General features: G+C 42.6%; 1 protein-coding gene across 2 annotated transcripts; it reads right to left on the bottom strand.

Moving 5' to 3' along the window:
* Positions 1-12,019: 12,019 nt before the first annotated feature.
* Positions 12,020-18,234, bottom strand: LOC124032068 (regulation of nuclear pre-mRNA domain-containing protein 1B-like). Of its 2 annotated transcripts, XM_046344117.1 has the most exons (8): positions 17,955-18,234; positions 17,411-17,622; positions 17,153-17,282; positions 15,552-15,691; positions 15,244-15,365; positions 14,826-14,952; positions 14,461-14,636; positions 12,020-13,696 (listed from the first exon to the last, which is right to left on the bottom strand). In XM_046344117.1, the coding sequence occupies exons 2-8, from the start codon at positions 17,559-17,561 to the stop codon at positions 13,547-13,549; spliced, it is 996 nt and encodes a 331-aa protein (XP_046200073.1). In that variant the 5' UTR covers positions 17,562-17,622; positions 17,955-18,234; the 3' UTR covers positions 12,020-13,546. The 2 variants fall into 2 exon arrangements, with proteins under 2 accessions (XP_046200073.1, XP_046200072.1); XM_046344116.1 differs by having other exon boundaries at positions 17,411-18,232.
* Between the last annotated feature and the right edge of the window lie 18 nt (positions 18,235-18,252).

An 18,252-nucleotide genomic window follows, 5' to 3' on the forward strand; every position in this document is an offset into this window, starting at 1 on the left:
TGAGGCTGGTAACACTAATGAACATATCCTCTGCAGCAGAGGTAACTCTGGGTCTTCCTTTCCTGTGGCGGTCCTCATGAGAGCCAGTTTCATCATAGAGCTTGATGGTTTTTTGACTGCACTTGTAGAAATGTTCACGTCTTAAAGTAATGATGGACTGTCGTTTCTCTTTTCTTATTTGAGCATTTCTTGCCATAATGTGAAATTCCACAAATTAACTTTTAACAACGCACACCTGTTAATTGAAATGCATTCCAGGTGGCTACCTCATGAAGCTGGTTGAGAGAAGGTCAAGAGTGTGAAAAGCTGTCATTAAGAGAAAGGGTGGCTACTTTGAAGAATATCAAATATATTTTGATTTGTTTAACACTTTTTTGGTTACTACATGATTCCATATGTGTTATTTTAAGGTTTTGATGTCTTCACTATTATTCTACAATGTAGAAAATGGTGAAAACAAAGAAAAACGCTTGAATGAGTAGGTGTGTCCAAACTTTTGACTGGTATTGTATAGTAAGTGGTATAGCTTTACAATAGGCTGAATTTACAAACTTACGTTTCACTATGGCATCTTTATGTGATGAAAACCATTTGAACCATGTTGAGGAAGGAACTAACATGACCAAAAAAAGCTTCAAGAAGGACGCGGCTTGACAGACAAGATAGTCATATTACAAATACTACAAGTATCCCTGGAGTAACATTGAAGCGAGGATATCATCAAGCACACTCTCTAAGACCAGTAACACCAGACATTATTTAAACTATTGGATCAAGGTATAGACTTACTGCCACGCTCTGATCTGTTTCACTTGTCCTTGTCTCCTCCCCCTCCAGGTGTCGCTCATCATCCCCAGTGCATGTATCCCTGTGTTTTCTGTCTCTCTGTGCCAGTTTGTCTTGTTTGCCAAGTCAACCAGCGTTTATCTCCTAGCTCCTGTTTTTCCCAGAAGCACATTTTTCCTAGGCCTCCTGGTTTAGACCCTTGCCTGACCTGGCCATTCTTCCTGCCCTGACCTCGAGATTGTCTAATGCCCTGTACTGTTTGGACTCTGACCTGGTTTATGGACTTTCGCTTATACCCAACCTGCCTTTTGCCTACCCCTGGTGTTATAATAAATATCGGAGTTCAACCATCTGCCTCCTGTGTCTGCATATGGGTCTTGCCTTGTACCCTTATACTTACAGTAGATAAAAACGTACTATGGTTCTACAAAAAAAATGTCTGTTGTTTACTGATGGAAACACTCCAAGGTTGACACGTTGGTTGACAGGTTGTTAAACAATTGATGACTTATTTTGCAATGAAATACCATCAGCAGAAAATAAAATGTACATATTGGAAGTTGTTGCAGATGAAAACTGATGTCACTTGTTTAATCCACTTCAAATCAGTGTAGATGAAGGAGAGGAGACAGGTTAAAGAAGGATTGTAAGCCTTGAGCCAATTGAAACATGGATTGTGTATGTGTGCCGTTCAGAGGGTGAATGGGCAAGACAAAAGATTGAAGTGCCTTTGAAGAGGTATGGTAGTAGGGGCCTGGCGCACCGGTTTGAGTGTGTCAAGAACTGCAACGCTGCTGGGTTTTTCATGCTCAACAGTTCCCTGTGTATATCAAGAATGGGGGGGGGGGTGCCACTCTATATTAGGAAGGTGTCCCTAATGTACATTACTACTTAAGAAAATGGTCTTCATACGATTGAAATGTTTTTTATTTGGCTTTTTTCACAGCCTTGGATATAGAACAATGCATTTTTGATAGTAAAATCAGCATGACTACTCACCACACCGAACAGAATGGGTTTGACCGACTGATAGTGAGAAGAGGCCTGCCATTCACCATCACTTTGCACCTAAAATCTGGGAGTCACTTCCAAGAAGGCGTCAGCACCTTCAGGTTCATATCAGAGACAAGTACAGTACTGTGGACACAATATAAAGACCTCATTAGTCGGGGAATCCTTGCCTGAACATTCAGTATTTTGACAGCAAGACTGTAGCTATGAGTTTACAAGTATGTACTTTTAGGTGTCTCCTTTCTGCATACGGTCCACTGATATGTCATGAACACATCTGTCCTGTGTATCTTTCTACAGGGCTGTTGCCGAGAGAGGAGTTAGGCACCAAGGCTACCTTCAGCCTGACTGACTCTGCATCAAAGACAGGCTGGAGTGCATTCACTACTACTCCCTCTGGGAATGTCATCTCAGTATCTGTGACCTCTCCTCCTGATGTCCCCATTGGACTGTACTTCTTGACTTTGGACCAGGGCCAGAAAGTCAAACTGTGGGAGTTTCTACTGCTGTTCAATCCATGGTGTGCCTGTAAATCACAATATTTTGTTACAAAGTGCTCTACAGAAACCCAGCCTAAAACCCCCAAAAGCAAGCAATGCAGATGTAGAAGCACGGTGGCTAGGAAAAACTCCCTAGAAAGGCAGGAACCTAGGAAGAAACCTAGAGAGGAACCAGATTCTGAGGGGTGGCCAGTCCTCTTCTGGCTGTGCCGGGTGGAGATTATAACAGTACATAGCCAGGATGTTCAAATGTTCATAGATGACCAACAGGGTCAAATAATAATAATCACAGTGGCTGTACTGTAGAAGGTGCAAAAGGTCAATACCTCAGGAGTAAATGTCAGTAGGTGTGGTAGAGAGAGAGAGTCGAAAACAGCAGTTCTGGGACAGGTAGCACTTCCGGTGAACAGGTCAGTGTTCCATAGCCGCAGGCAGAACAGTTGACACTGGAGCAGCAGCATGACCCGGTGGAGTGGGGACAGCAAGGAGTCAGGTAGTCCTGAGGTAGTCCTGAGGTAGTCCTGAGTAGTCCGAGGCATGGTCCTAGGGCTCAGGTTCTAAGAGATAAGAGAGAAAGAGAAAGAGAATTAGAGGGAGCATACTTCAATTCACACAGAATATAAGACAGGAGAAATACTCCAGATATAACAGACTGACCCTAGCCCCCCGACATAAACCATTGCAGCATAATTATTGGAGGCTGAGACAGGAGGGGTCGGGAGACACTATGGTCCCGTCTGACGATACCCCCGGACAGGGCCAACCAGACAGGATATAACCCCACCCACTTTGCCAAAGCACAGCCCCCACACCACTAGAGGGATATCTTCAAACCACCAACTTACTACCCTGAGACAAGGCCGAATATAGCCCACGAAGATCTCATCCCACGGCACGAACCCGAAGTGGGGTGCCAACCCGGATGGCATGGAGGAGCACCAGTAAGCCAGTGACTCAGCCCCCATAATAGGGTTAGTGGCAGAGAATCCCAGTGGAGAGAGAGTGGAACCGGCCAGGCAGAGCAAGGATGGTTCGTCGCTCCAGTGCCTTTCCGTTCACCTTCACACCCCTGGGCCAGACAACACTCAATCATAGGACCTACTGAAGTGATGAGTCTTCAATAAAGACTTAAAGGTCAAGACCGAGTCTGTGTCTCTCACATGGATAGGCAGACCATTCCATAAAAATTGAGCTCTATAGGATAAAGCCCTGCCTCCAGCTGTTTGCTTAGAAATTCTCAATCAAATCAAATGTATTGGTCACATACACATGGTTAGCAGATGTTAATGCGAATGTAGCGAAATGCTTGTGCTTCTAGTTCCGACAGTGCAGTAATATCTAACAAGTAATCTAACAATTCCCCAACAACTACCTAATACACACAAATCTAAAGGGGTGAATGAGAATATGTACATATAAGTATATGGATGAGCGATGGCCGAGGGGCATAGACAAGGTGCAGTAGATGGAATAAAATCAGTATATACATGTGATATGAGTAATGTAAGATATGTAAACATTATTAAAGTGGCATTATTTAAAGTGGCATTGTTTAAAGTGACTTGTGATCCATTTATTAGACACCATAGTACCCTCCAAACTCGTCATCAAGCTCGAGACCCTGGGTCTCGACCCCGCCCTGTGCAACTGGGTACTGGACTCCCTGACGGGCCGCCCCCAGGTGGTGAGGGTAGGTAACAACATCTCCACCCCGCTGATCCTCAGCGCTGGGGCCCCACAAGGGTGCGTTCTGAGCCCTCTCCTGTACTCCCTGTTCCCCCACGAATGAGTGGCCATGCACGCCTCCAACTCAATCATCAAGTTTGTGGACGACACTACAGTGGTAGGCTTGATTACCAACAACTACGAGGCGGCCTACAGGGAGGAGGTGAGGGCCCTCGGAGTGTGGTGTCAGGAAAATAACCTCACACTCAACATTAACAAAACAAAGGAGATGATTGTGGACTTCAGGAAACAGCAGAGGGAGCACCCCCCTATCCACATCGATGGGACAGTAGTGGAGAGGGTAGTACGTTTTAAGTTCCTCGGCGTACACATCACGGACAAACTGAATTGGTCCACCCACACAGACAGCAGCAGCGCCTCTTCAACCTCAGGACGCTGAAGAAATTCTGCTTGTCACCAAAAGCACTCACAAACTTCTACACATAAACAATCGAGAGCATCCTGTCGGGCTGTATCACCGCTTGGTACGGCAACTGCTCCGCCCATAACCGTAAGGCTCTCCAGAGGGTAGTGAGGTCTGCACAACGCATCACCGGGGGCAAACTGCCTGCCTTCCAGGACACCTACACCACCTGATGTCACAGGAAGGCCATAAAGATCATCAAGGACAACAACCACCCGAGCCACTGCCTGTTCACCCCGCTATCATCCAGAAGGCGAGGTCAGTACAGGTGCATCAAAGCTGGGACCGAGAGACTGAAAAACAGCTTCTATCTCAAGGCCATCAGACTGTTAAACAGCCACCACTATCATTGAGTGACTGCTGCCAACACACTGACTCCAGCCACTTTAATAATGGGAATTGATGGAAATTTATGTAAAATATATCACTAGCCACTTTAAACAATGCTACTTAATATAATGTTTACATACCCTACTTACTCATCTCATATGTATATATATATACTGTACTCTATATCATCTACTGCATCTTTATGTAATACATGTATCACTAGCCACTTTAAACTATGCCACTTTGTTTACATACCCTACATTACTCATCTCATATGTATATACTGTACTCGATACCATCTACTGCATCTTGCCTATGCCGTCCTGTACCATCACTCATTCATATATCTTTATGTACATATTCTTTATCCATTTACACTTGTGTTTATAGGGTAGTAGTTTTGGAATTGTTAGGTTAAATTGCTCGTTGGTTATTACTGCATTGTCGGATCTAGAAGCACAAGCATTTCGCTACACTCGCACTAACATCTGCTAACCATGTGTATGTGACAAATACATTTGATTTGATTTGATTTGTTTCCTACCTTCACCAGCTGAGGACAACCTGTCAGAAAGTCCAGGACCCAGTTGCACAGGGCGGGGTTAAGACCCAGGGCCTCCAGCTTGATGATGAGCTTGGAGGGCACTATGGTGTTGAATGCTGAGCTGTAGTCAATGAACAGCATTCCTACATAGTTATTATTTTTGTCCAGATGGGATAGGGCAGTGTGCAGTGTGATGGCGATTGCCGGTAAAGTGGCGCCGATATGATACTTGACTAACCTCTCAAAGCACTTCATGATGACAGAAGTAAATGCTACAGGACGGTAGTCCCTTCTTGGGTACAGGAACAATGGTAGCCATCTTGAAGCATGTGAGGACAATAAACTGGGATAGGGAGCGATTGAATATGTCCGTAAATACACCAGCCAGCTGGTCTGTGCATGCTCTGAGCCCCCCCCCCCCTATTTGATAGATTCCACCGCTCCCACTACCTCGGGCTTCCGGTAGGGAGACCTGAGGTCCACCTACCCACACCTCCTCCCCATCTCGTACTTCTGAGTAGGAGATCTTCCCATGCAGTAGCCTGCCTAGCTCACAAACTAGGATCAGGGCAACCACTCTGACAAAGTTAATTGACCCACAGTCCCACACGCCGGAGAAATACGCAGATTTAAAGAGGAACTCGTAACTTGTTTTCTAATGCTCATGATCTTTTCATCAAAGAAGTTCATGAATTTATCATTACTGAGCTGACTACACTAACTGTGCTAGTGGCAGACTCCACTAAGCTGGCAGGCTGGCTAACAGCCTGCTGCCTGGCCTGCACCCTATCTCATTTTGGAGCTATGAGATGGTACCAAGTAAAAGTGTTTACTTTGCACCATCTGTCGCCATCATTAGACCAAGGAGCTGTGTAATGAATATGATCTCTAACCCAGATGTCTATTTTTCTTGGCTACAGAGGATGCAGTTTACATGGAGGAAGAGAGAGACAGGTAGGAGTATGTGTTATCCCAGGCTCGTCTCATCTACAAATTTACAACGAAACAAATCAAAGCCTCCCCGTGGATGTTTTGCTATGTACAGGAGGTCGGTGGCACCAACCTGTAATTGGGGAGGACTGGATCGTGGCAATGACTGGAGCGGAATCACTTGAATGGCATCAAATACATGGTTCCATGTGTTTGATGCCATTCAATTTGCTCCGTTCCAGGCATTATGATGTGCCGTCCTCCCCTCAACAGCTTTCTGTGGCACACATGGTGCTTCCATCGAAGATCGTTATGTGATAGATACAATAAATGCGGCACACATCATGGGGAATCAGAATGAAGTACATTAGAAGACAAGCCATAGCAATCTTCCTATCATCCCTGTGTCCTGGTTCTCCCTCTGCAGTTTGAGCATGGGATGCTGGATGTGTTCTCCTGGATAATGTCAAATGCCGATGCAGACTGTTCTGGAAGGAGAATATGAGTTTATGTGAGTCAGTACCATGGTAGGTGTGAGCACTAATGTACAAGGATTTGTATAAAATCCGTATATTAGGAAAAGGGAAAGGAGGATACCTAGTCATAGGCATCAGTGACTGTGTAGCAGTGGTCAGAGTGCTGATAACAGCTTAGCTTCCTCCGCTGTCCGACTGCCCCATACCCAGATGAATCTGGTAATGAATAATGTAGCTCTTGAGAATGTAGAGGAGACTAAACTTCTTGGTGTTGCCTTCATGGTCAATGCATATTGATGCTGTTGTTGGAAAGATGGAGAGAAGTCTGTCTGTGATAAAGAAAATTTTAAACATCACATTCAACCAAACAAGTCCCGCAGGCTGTGGTTTTTATCACATCTTGACTATTGCCTGGTTATATGGTCAGGAGCTGCGCAAACAGACCGAGGAAAGCTCCGGTTGGCTCAGAACAGAGCAGCACGTCTTGCCCTTCACTGTACACAGAAGGCTAATATCAACAGCATCCATGTCAGTCTTTCCTGGCCCAAAGTAGTAGAGAATTGACTGCATCATCTCTTGTAAAAAAAACATAAATGTTTTGAAAATTCCAAATAGTTTGAATAATCAACTTACATACAGCTCTGACACACATACTTACCCCACCAGACATGGCACCAGGGGTCTCTTCAGTCCCCAAATCCAGAATGCACTCAAGGCAACTCACAGTATTGTACCGAGCGATGGTCACATGGAACACTTCCAACTCGGGTCACTCAGGCAAGCAGCAAAACAAAGTGAGGCAACACCTCACGGCACAATGACTCTGACCTTGTACGGCCTAAACAGTTGTGTGTACAGTATCTGCTGTACATGAATATGTTGTGTGTACAGTATATACTGTACCTGAATGTATTGTGTGTACAGTATATACTGTACCTGAATGTGTTGTGTGTACAGTATATGCTGTACCTGAATATGTTGTGTGTACAGTATATGCTGTACTGTACATGAATATGTTGTGTGTACAGTATATGGTGTACATGAATATGTTGTGTGTACAGTATATGCTGTACTGTACATTAATATGTTGTGCGTACAGTATATACTGTACCTGAATATGTTGCATGTACAGTATATGCTGTACATGAATATGTTGTGTGTACAGTATATGCTGTACTGTACATGAATATGTTGTGTGTACAGTATATGCTGTACCTGAATATGTTGTGTGTACAGTATATGCTGTACTGTACATGAATATGTTGTGTGTACAGTATATGCTGTACATGAATATGTTGTGTGTACAGTATATGCTGTACCTGAATATGTTGTGTGTACAGTATATGCTGTACTGTACATGAATATGTTGTGTGTACAGTATATGCTGTACCTGAATATGTTGTGTGTACAGTATATGCTGTACATGAATATGTTGTGTGTACAGTATATGCTGTACCTGAATATGTTGTGTGTACAGTATATGCTGTACCTGAATATGTTGTGTGTACAGTATATGCTGTACCTGAATATGTTGTGTGTACAGTATATGCTGTACCTGAATATGTTGTGTGTACAGTATATGCTGTACCTGAATATGTTGTGTGTACAGTATATGCTGTACCTGAATATGTTGTGTGTACAGTATATGCTGTACCTGAATATGTTGTGTATATGCTGTACCTGAATATGCTGTGTGTACAGTATATACCTGAATATGTGTGTACAGTATATGCTGTACCTGAATATGTTGTGTGTACAGTATATGCTGTACCTGAATATGTTGTGTGTACAGTATATGCTGTACCTGAATATGTTGTGTGTACAGTATATGCTGTACCTGAATATGTTGTGTGTACAGTATATGCTGTACCTGAATATGTTGTGTGTACAGTATATGCTGTACCTGAATATGTTGTGTGTACAGTATATGCTGTACCTGAATATGTTGTGTGTACAGTATATGCTGTACCTGAATATGTTGTGTGTACAGTATATGCTGTACCTGAATATGTTGTGTGTACAGTATATGCTGTACATGAATATGTTGTGTGTACAGTATATGCTGTACCTGAATATGTTGTATGTGTAACATTTTGTTGCCGGAGGTGATGGCTGCCCTTTTACGGGCTCCTAACAAATTGTGCTATTGTGTGTTTTTTTCATGTTATTTGTAACTTATTTTCTGCATAATATTTCTGCCACCGTCTCTTATGGCCGAAAATAGCTTCTGGATATCAGAACAGAGATTGCTCACCTTGTACTGGACAAAGATTTTTCTTTAACGAGTCAGACACAAAGGATTTTCATACACCGACCAAAATCCCTGTCATTCGTATGAAGAAGAGACAGAGATATAGGGGACACAGGCCGTGGTGCCTTATGTTTCACAGAGTCGTGGCTGAACGATGACATGGATAACATTCAGCTGGCTGGGTTTACACTGCATCGGCAAGATAGAACAGCTGCCTCCGGTAAGACTGGGGGGGCGGTCTGTGTCTATATGTCAATAACAGCTGGTGTACAAAATCTAATATTAAGGTTTTGCCTGCCTGATGATGAGTATCTCATGATAAGCTGTCGACCACACTATTTACCAAGAGAGTATATTTTTCATAGCTGTCTATTTACCACCACAAACCAAACCTGGCACTAAGACCGTTCTCAACGAGCTGTATAAGGCCATAAGCCAATAAGAAAATGCTCATCCAGAGGCTGCACTCCTAGTGGGTGGGGACTTTAATGCAGGGAAACTTAAATCTGTTTTACCTCATTTCTACCAGAATGTTACATGTGGAACCAGAGGAAGAAAAACTGTAGACCACCTTTAGTCCACACACAGAGTCACGTACAAAGCTCTCCTCGCCCTCCATTTGGCAAACCTGACCATAACTCAGAGACCTGGCAGTGTGGTGCCATGATAACAACCTCTCCCTCAATGTGAGCAAGACAAAGGAGATGATCGTGGACTACAGGAAAAGGAAGACCGAGCACGCCCCCATTCACATTGACAGGGCTGTAGCGGAGCAGGTTGAGAGTCTCAAGTTCCTTGGTGTCTACATCACCAACCAACTATCATAGTCCAAACATACCAAGACAGTTGTAAAGAGGGCACAACAAAACCTTTTCCCCCTCAGGAAACTGGAAAGATTTGGCATGGGTCCTCAGGTCCTCAAAAAGTTCTACAACTGCATCATCGAGAGCACTCTGACCAGTTGCATCACCGTCTAGACTGTAATCTGCACCTACTTGTAATGTATTCACTGCCTTTATGGGTCAAGCGATATGAAGGTGTTGATGTGTGACTTAGTGCCTTCAGAAAGTATTCACACACCTTGACGTTTTACACATTTTGTTGTGTTACAGCCTGAACTTAAAATCGATTCAATTTAGATGTTGTGTCACTGGCCTACACACAAAACCCCATAATGTCAAAGTGGAATTATGTTTTTAGCTATTTTTACAAGTTAATACAAAATTAAAAGCTGAAATGTCTTGAATCAGTAAATATTCAACACTTTGTTATGGCCTAAATAAGTTCAGGAGTAAACATTTGCTTAACAAGTCACAATAAGTCGCATGGGCTCACTCTGTGTGCAATAATAGTGTTTAACATGATTTTTGAATGACTACCTCATCTCTGTACCCCACACATACAATTATCTGTAAGGTCCCTCAGAATTTAAAACACAGATTCAATCACAAAGACCATGGAGGTTTTCCAATGCCTCGCAAAGAAGGAATACAATTTGTAGATTGGTATAAATAAAATAAAAAGCAGACATTGAATATCTCTTTGATCATGGTGAAGTTATTCATTACACTTTGGAGGGTGTATCAATACACCCAGTCACTACAAAGATACAGGCATCCTTTCTAATTCAATTGCCGGAGACGAAGGAAACCGCTCAGGGATTTCACCATGAGGCCAATGGTGGCTAAAAAACAGTTTCAGAGTTTCAGAGTTTAATGTTTGTGATAGGGGAAAACTGAGGATAGATCAACATTGTAGTTACTCCATAATACTAACCTAAATGACAGAGTGCAGGATACAATTATTCCAAAACATGTATCCTTTTTTACAATAAGGCACTCAAGTCAAATTGAAAAAATGTTGGCAAATAAATTAACTTTATGTCCTATAATTATATTTGTGGCAAATCTAACACAACACATCACTGAGTACCACTCTTCATATTTCCAAACATGGTGGTAGCTGCATCATGTTATGGGTATGCTTGTCATCGGTAAGGACTAGAAATAGAGCTAAGCACAGGCAAAATCCTAGAGAAAAACCTGGTTCAGTCTGCTTTCCAACAGACACCAGGGGGGACAAATTCACCTTTCAGGAGTACAATAAGCTAAAACACAAGTCCAAATATACACTGGAGTTGCTTACCAAAATTACATTGAATGTGTTACAGTTTCGACTTAAAATCGACTTATAAACCTATGGCAAGACTTAAAAATGGCTGTCTAGCATTGATCAACAACCAATTTGACAGAGCTTTAAGACATTTGAAAATAATAATGTTGTACAATCCAGGTGTGCAAAGCTCTTAGACTCACCCAGAAAGACTCACAGCTGCAATTGTTGTCAAAGGTTATTATAACATGTATTGACTCAGGGGTGTGAATACTTATGCATTTGTGAGCGCTACTTTCAAAACTACTGGTTGAAATATACAAAACCTATATAACACATCGTTAATAGAGTGCCACAGTATGAGTCATAATACCTATAAAACCTAGCGGCCAAACAGGGAAATGGTTCCAATCGTTTTTCCACCATTCATTTTTTCCCATAGGGGATTTCAGAATTTCTTTTAAAAGGGCGGTGTTTTGTGTAGGCTTACCCTGGCGTGGGATTTTGATACCCTTGTAAATCTTCTCGGACAAAGTAACATTTATCAATGTTTGCCTGTACGCACTGCCAAATTCTCTAAAATGACTTTGAAGGCAGCTTATGGTAGAGAAATAAACATATCCTCTGGCAACAGTTATAATAATAATATATGCCATGGTGGACAATCCTGCAGTCAGCATGCCAAATGCACTCAAAATGTGAGACATATGTGGTATTGTGTTGTGACAAAACTGCACATTTTAGTGTGGCCTTTTATTATCCTCAGCACAAGGTGCCCCTGGCTAATGACCATGCTGTTTAATCAGCTTTTTGATATGCCACACCTGTCAGGTGGATGGATTATCTTGGTAAAGGAGAAATGTTTACTAGCAGGGATGTAAACAAATTAGTGGACAAAATTTTAAGAGAAATGTGCTTTTTGTGCATATGGAAAATTTCTGGGATCTTTTATTTCAGCTCATGAAACATGGGACCAACACTTTACATGTTGTATTTCTATTGTTGTTCAGTATATATATATATTTTTTCTTTTCGTGAACACTGTGAAAGTCCATCGTCTTCATGGATGAGTGACGCCACCTGTCGGAAGACACTGGTGAAAGTCGATAGATTCCCAACGTCCACCCCAAAACATGAACAGGTCCAGCGTATCAATGTCACATTACTCAGAGTATAAACCAGTCAGCACAGCTCTTTCCTAATGGTTCCATTTCATTTCTATCCATGGAATTATTTTAGCAGTGAAATTACTGCTGCAGTAAAGCATCGGCAGAGAGAAATACATGCCACACAGGTCTACCATCTGTAGTAAAGCATCGGCAGAGAAATACATGCCACACAGGTCTACCATCTGTAGTAAAGCAACATTTCCATGGGCAGATGTCTTATTACTATTCTTCAACATGGAGAAACACTTATCTCTCAGGTCTGTGCACATAATCCAAACTAGTGACAGAACGAACCATGTTAACTTTCTGCTACTCTTCAAAAAAGTCTGAATAATGCTGAATAAGTAGTGGCCGGGCTCAGTCCTGAAAAGCCTCTTAGTTTGACATGTGTACCAAGTGATACAATCATCTGTGACAAAGGATGACATCAGCAGAGCTCAGCAAAGACAGTGAGCATCTCAATCTGCCCCAAGTTTGCTCAAATAACTTCAATCAGTCACTTGTCTGAGGGCTAAACTATTTCACAATGGATTGAGAAACACCACTACATGGATGAAATGTTATTGACCGATGATTGGCCACTCAGTGCTATGTATGACAAACCTGAAGGTAAGGATATTGTTGTGTGTTGAACTGGAATTACAGAGAATGGTAAATAATGACAACCTACATGGAAAAACAGGCCCCCTCCCTACATACACCCTAACAAAAATCACCTGAAATTTCATCAACATTAAAAAGCAACCAACTTAAAGCCGTTAAAATAAATGTGATGTGTCTCTTCACAAAGCTGTCACAACAATCTAGTGCAGGGGTGTCAAACTCATTCCATGGAGGGTTTTTGCTTTCCCCTAAGACACAGAAACAAGGTGAGTGGATTTCTTTACTAATTAGTGACCTTATTTCATCAATCAAGTACAAGGGAGGAGTGAAAACCCACAGACAGTTGACCCTCCGTGGAATAAGTTTGACACGTGATCTAGTGCGTGTGCGAGCCACCATCTCACCATATGAACACAAAAATGGGGATTGGCTAATGACTCAACATTTCTCTTCAACACAGAACCAGTTAGCTAGTGTTTGACTGGCGTTCAGAATAAAAATGTAAAGGAGATTTGTCCAAGCTGGTGGAACGGAATCTTCAACAACCATCGTCTCTCCCACCAGGGATGTCCCCAAGCTTCCAATGTCCCTCTCAGTCTCTCCCTAGGGTTCAGTAGCTAGTGAGCGGGTTCGACAGGGAGTGTGTGCCCTGGCGAGAGGCAGGGTGTGACAGGGAGCAGGAAGCTCAGTCGGTGGAGAACAGGTCTCCAGCAGAGGGTAGAGGGGCCAGGCCTCCCGTCACATTGGGCAGCAGAGAGAGGTCAGGCAGGCTCTGGATGTGAGACTTGAGCTCCTTGCGCACCTGCGTGACTCGTGCCAGCTTCTGTTTGTACTCCTGCAATACAACGAACAGTACCCATGTCAGACGATACAGTTCCGGTGGGTCCACTTTCTACTTCTTTTAAACAATCCCAAGTGACTCACAAAGCTGCTCTAGTTGGATAATGGAAAAATATACACTACCATTCAAAAAGTTTGGGGTCACTTAGAAATATCCAGTAAAAATAACATTAAATTGATCAGAAATACAGTTTAGACATTGTTAATGACTATTGTAGCTGGAAACGGCATTTAAAAAAAATCAAAATATATATATATATATATATTTTTACATAGGCCCATTATCAGCAACCATCACTCCTGTGTTCCAATGGCACGTTGTGTTAGCTAATCTAAGTTTATCATTTTAAAAAGGCTAGTTGATCATTAGAAAACCCTTTTGCAATTATGTTTGCACAGCTAAAACGGTTGTTCTGATTAAAGAAGCAATAAAACTGGCCTTCTTTAGACTAGATTAGCTAACACGTGTCATTGGAACAAAGGAGCGATGGTTGCTGATAATGGGCCTCTGTACGTCTATGTAAATATTCCATTTTTAAAACAATCTGCCATTTCCAGCTACAATAGTCATTTACAACATCTACACTGTATTTCTGGTCAATTTGATGTTATTTTTATGGACAAAATGTGCTTTTCTTTCAAAAACAAGGACATTTCTAAGTGACCCCAAACTTTTGAATGGTAGTGTACATTTTTCACATTCTAATTGCTTGTTTGTAACAGACAAGCAAAACAATGATTTTGATGGTTTAGACTTGCTTCTAGTTTCTTCTCCCTCTCTGTGAGGGCTTCCTTCTGGCTACCGATGTACTCTGTCAGCATGCGCGCCAGCTGCCTCCTGTCCTCCAGCTCAGCAGCCAGACGTCCGTTATACTCAGCCAGCAGTAGACAGGCCTCATCCACTGTCTTGGAGAGTTTATCAGCTGCCTCTTTATCTATAGGGACAGGGTGAGTCAAGTCAAATAAGGTGGAGTTTTTACTTAGGCATAATATTGAAACAATTGAATAGAAACAACATTAAGTTTGAGAAAACTCAATCCCGTAGGCCTACAATACACATTGAGGTTGGAGAAAGGTGGGGGTCAAGTTTCCTTGTGCTTCAGGTACCATGAAGGCTTCCTTACCTGTGATCTTCTCCAGCAGGGACACATCCTGCACCTCCTGTGGCAGAGAGGCAATCTTCTGGCGCACCGCAGCATCACCCGAGGCGGCATTCTCCAGGTCCTGCAGGGCTTTGACCAGCTCCTCCGTCTGAGGGACGAGGGAGGAAAGGAGAGAAGGGTATGTGATAGCTCTGGCCAACAACATCCCATTTTCAAGCTTGACCATTTTTCTAAACAACAATTCACAACCAGAGCAAAAACTAAAAGCTAGAATCTTCCAAATCAATAGCCCATGGGACAACCTTTGTATCACTGACACCTAGAGGAGAGTTGGGAGATAACTTCAGCTGGTGTGAAAAGCTGTCACAAATTGCAGTCTAATAGACAAAGTACTGGTGAATGAGCTAAAGGCTTATGGAGTTGTGTTTGTTCAGCCTACCAGCTGTGGCCCTGAGAAGTCTGAATTCTGTGGGGACATGTTGCCCCTGTAGTCATCTTCTTCCTCTTCCTCCGGCTCTTGGATCATCTTCTGATAGGTCCGTTTAGGGGCCTTCTTCTCCTCTGCAAAAGATGCCACAGATTTAGAAGGAAAACATCCATATTCACAAAAACAACAAATTGAACATGCATGTTTCTTGGAAATTCTGACATCCAAAATGCCTACATAGGAAACAAGCCATCACCAGTAACTAACTTAGTAAAGCTGAACTGCTCCGTCAGTGGAGACCCAGGGGACTCTGACTGTACCTGTGGGTTGGTGTTGGGGGCTGTTTGAGTCTTCGATAGCGAGCTTCAGCTGCTGGATGAACTCTGCCTTGTAGAGGCTGCGCTCCTGCCAGATAGTGAGCAGCCTGTCGATGGGCCTTCTACAGCCATCATCTGCCTCTCTGAAGGAGGGAGAGAAAGAGACAGAGATTCATCATGAAATTCAACTCTTCCTCCCCGAGCAACTCAATAACTTATTTGATCCTCTTTGTTCTTGTCTTGTTATGCTGCTGTAAAAGACAGTAGCAGTGTAATCAATTTACCAATATTTTGAAGCAGGTTAATGTCAAACCAGGGCCTAAAATTAACACCCCCAGATAAATTCTGGCATTGTAAAATATTGTGTTCTATAGCTTGGAAACAAATGTGACTCTAGGTGACAACATAGGACTGTTTTCCTTAAGACTTTAAGTCTGCTTGATGTTTTGTTTCCTTTGCTTCTTTACTTCCTAGTATCACGATATTGGTATCGTGACAACATTAATTAGCCAAATACTATAAACACCTGAGGTGACTTGATGCTATTATAAACTGCTTACCAACATAAATAGAACAGTAAACACATATTTTTGCATCATACCCGTGGTATAGTGTCGGATACACACATGGCTGAAATGCTGTTGAAGCTAATCAGCATTCGGTACCCTAGCTCTCAAAAACTTGTCGACATTCTGCTTTCTCCCTACAGTTTTCAGCCATTATCTTTGCCCACGACTAACTCATGTGAACTACAACCCCGACACTATGCTTTAACGTTTCGTAACGCCAATAATCATTGCTTGCGATATGGCTTTCGAAACATATTGTCCTTATCTTTCATCAGCGAGAAAGAATCCTTAAAAAAGTACACTTACTGTAGCAGCTTTTCACAGATCCATACAGCTATGGGTTCCTTCATCCGATGACACTACACTTCCGAATTACTCTCACAAACAGGTGTTCGGAGCATGCCATGTACCTAATTGTATGTAAACTTTATTTAACGAGGCAAGTCAGTTAAGAACAAATTCTTATTTACAATGACGGCCTACACCAGCCAATCCCAGACGACGCTGGGGCAATTGTGCGCTGCCCTATGGGACTCCCAATCACGGCCGGTTGTGATACAGCCTGAATTCAAACCAGGGTGTCTATAGTGATGCCTCAAGCACTGAGATGCAGTGTCTTAGACCGCTGTGCCACTCTAATTAGCACAGGTGCTCACCTCATCTTCCATAAACAAGCCCTGTAACACGGAGATATGGCCATGTGAGAACACTAATCCTATCAAGGTGTGTATCAATTTAACTGTTTGATTTTTGAAACATTCTAGCTGATATGAAAGTCCTTATGCTTCCAAAACCGTACCGCACGCGATGGGTGTTAATGTTCAGATTGAGCATAGGAGCTCTTACCAAAACTCCCCTGTACAGAAGATGCCTTCGTCTAATGACTTATGTGTAATGTAATGGAGAGTCCTGATCAAGGGCTACAAGTACCCAAACTACCCAGTTTACAATAAAACATAGGCCTGCATCACAAAGCTGCACATTTCAGTGCTAGACAAGTTTAGCTCTGAAACGGTATCATACCAGACCACATACCTTGCAACATGAGAGCAAGCGTCAACAAGGACTGTCTCAAAGTCTTTGGCGAACTCTGGACCTTTCTTCTTGCTGTTTTGAATCACATCATTGGCAAGATACAGGAAAGTCAACTTCCTGCTGCTTTTTGCTGAAAGGCAAATAGAGAACGTAGACCGGGTAAATATGGTTTGGCATACTTCGTGTGACATCAACGTTTCAGTGTGTAAATAGCAGTTAAAGAATGCTGTCGAGGTGGCGACGCTCATAAGTTCTCACCTTTCTTCAGTTCTCTGTGCCATACTTTGACGATGAGCGGCGAGTGTTTGCGATGATGAATGATCCACAGAGACAGCGTCTGTACGCTTTGCTGAGAGTTGCTGAGCTCCGAAAGCTTCTTCTCCAACGCAGACTCAGAAAAAGAAGACATGATGTGCCCAGAAAGTACTCTTTGGTGTACCGTTACACACCCCACAACTTTTTGAGGTTAACTGAGGAAACCAACAATGTCCACAAAAACAAAGGTCCCGCCAGTTAAACACGCAACCTGCTGCATAAAACTGTCTAGCTACTCGTTAGTAGCTAATAGTCTGTCTATACTTCTCTTCGCTAACAGGATAGCTACGAACCCGTGTAAAATATACATGCGCATTTACATTGATAAGTGTGTAAGCTTGTTTACCTAGCGACAAAACTATAATAGCTATATGTTTACAAATGTCCAACTAGAAAGTCCTAGGTAGGTAGCCTAGCAAGCTAGCTAATCTATCCACTTGCTTTGTTTACTAGCTAGCTACTACGATGCTAGATGTAAGTTACTTACCAATACATCTATTTATAATTTAGTAATGTGCCGTTTGAATACATGTAGCTGTAACGTTACTTTGAAACGTACGTTTCTTCGTTAGCTACAGTACTAGTATAGTAGCTAGTTAACTAGCATTCTAGAAACCACCACAGCTCTCTGGATCGCTTCAAAGATGGCCGCTTGACCTTTCACCCGACACACAGGGTTCAAAGTCTGTTCAAAACCCTTTGTGAATCTTGTGAAATTAGATCATGACTAGAAACATTATTCAAACGACTTAAAATGACATGCAAAGTTGCTAGCTAGATCAACC

This window comes from Oncorhynchus gorbuscha, linkage group LG03 (assembly GCF_021184085.1).
Source record: "Oncorhynchus gorbuscha isolate QuinsamMale2020 ecotype Even-year linkage group LG03, OgorEven_v1.0, whole genome shotgun sequence".
In the NCBI taxonomy this organism is placed as follows: Eukaryota; Metazoa; Chordata; class Actinopteri; order Salmoniformes; family Salmonidae; genus Oncorhynchus; species Oncorhynchus gorbuscha.

Bases quoted from the DNA above. Each gene is read 5' to 3' on its own strand.
- LOC124032068 (XM_046344117.1), bottom strand. From the start codon at position 17,561: ATGTCTTCTTTTTCTGAGTCTGCGTTGGAGAAGAAGCTTTCGGAGCTC. The intron at 15,692-17,152 runs GTATGTGGTCTG...TCCCTCCTTCAG, and splicing joins GCTTGCTCTCATGTTGCAAG to AGAGGCAGATGATGGCTGTA. The intron at 15,366-15,551 runs GTACAGTCAGAG...CATCTTTTGCAG, and splicing joins CCCCCAACACCAACCCACAG to AGGAGAAGAAGGCCCCTAAA.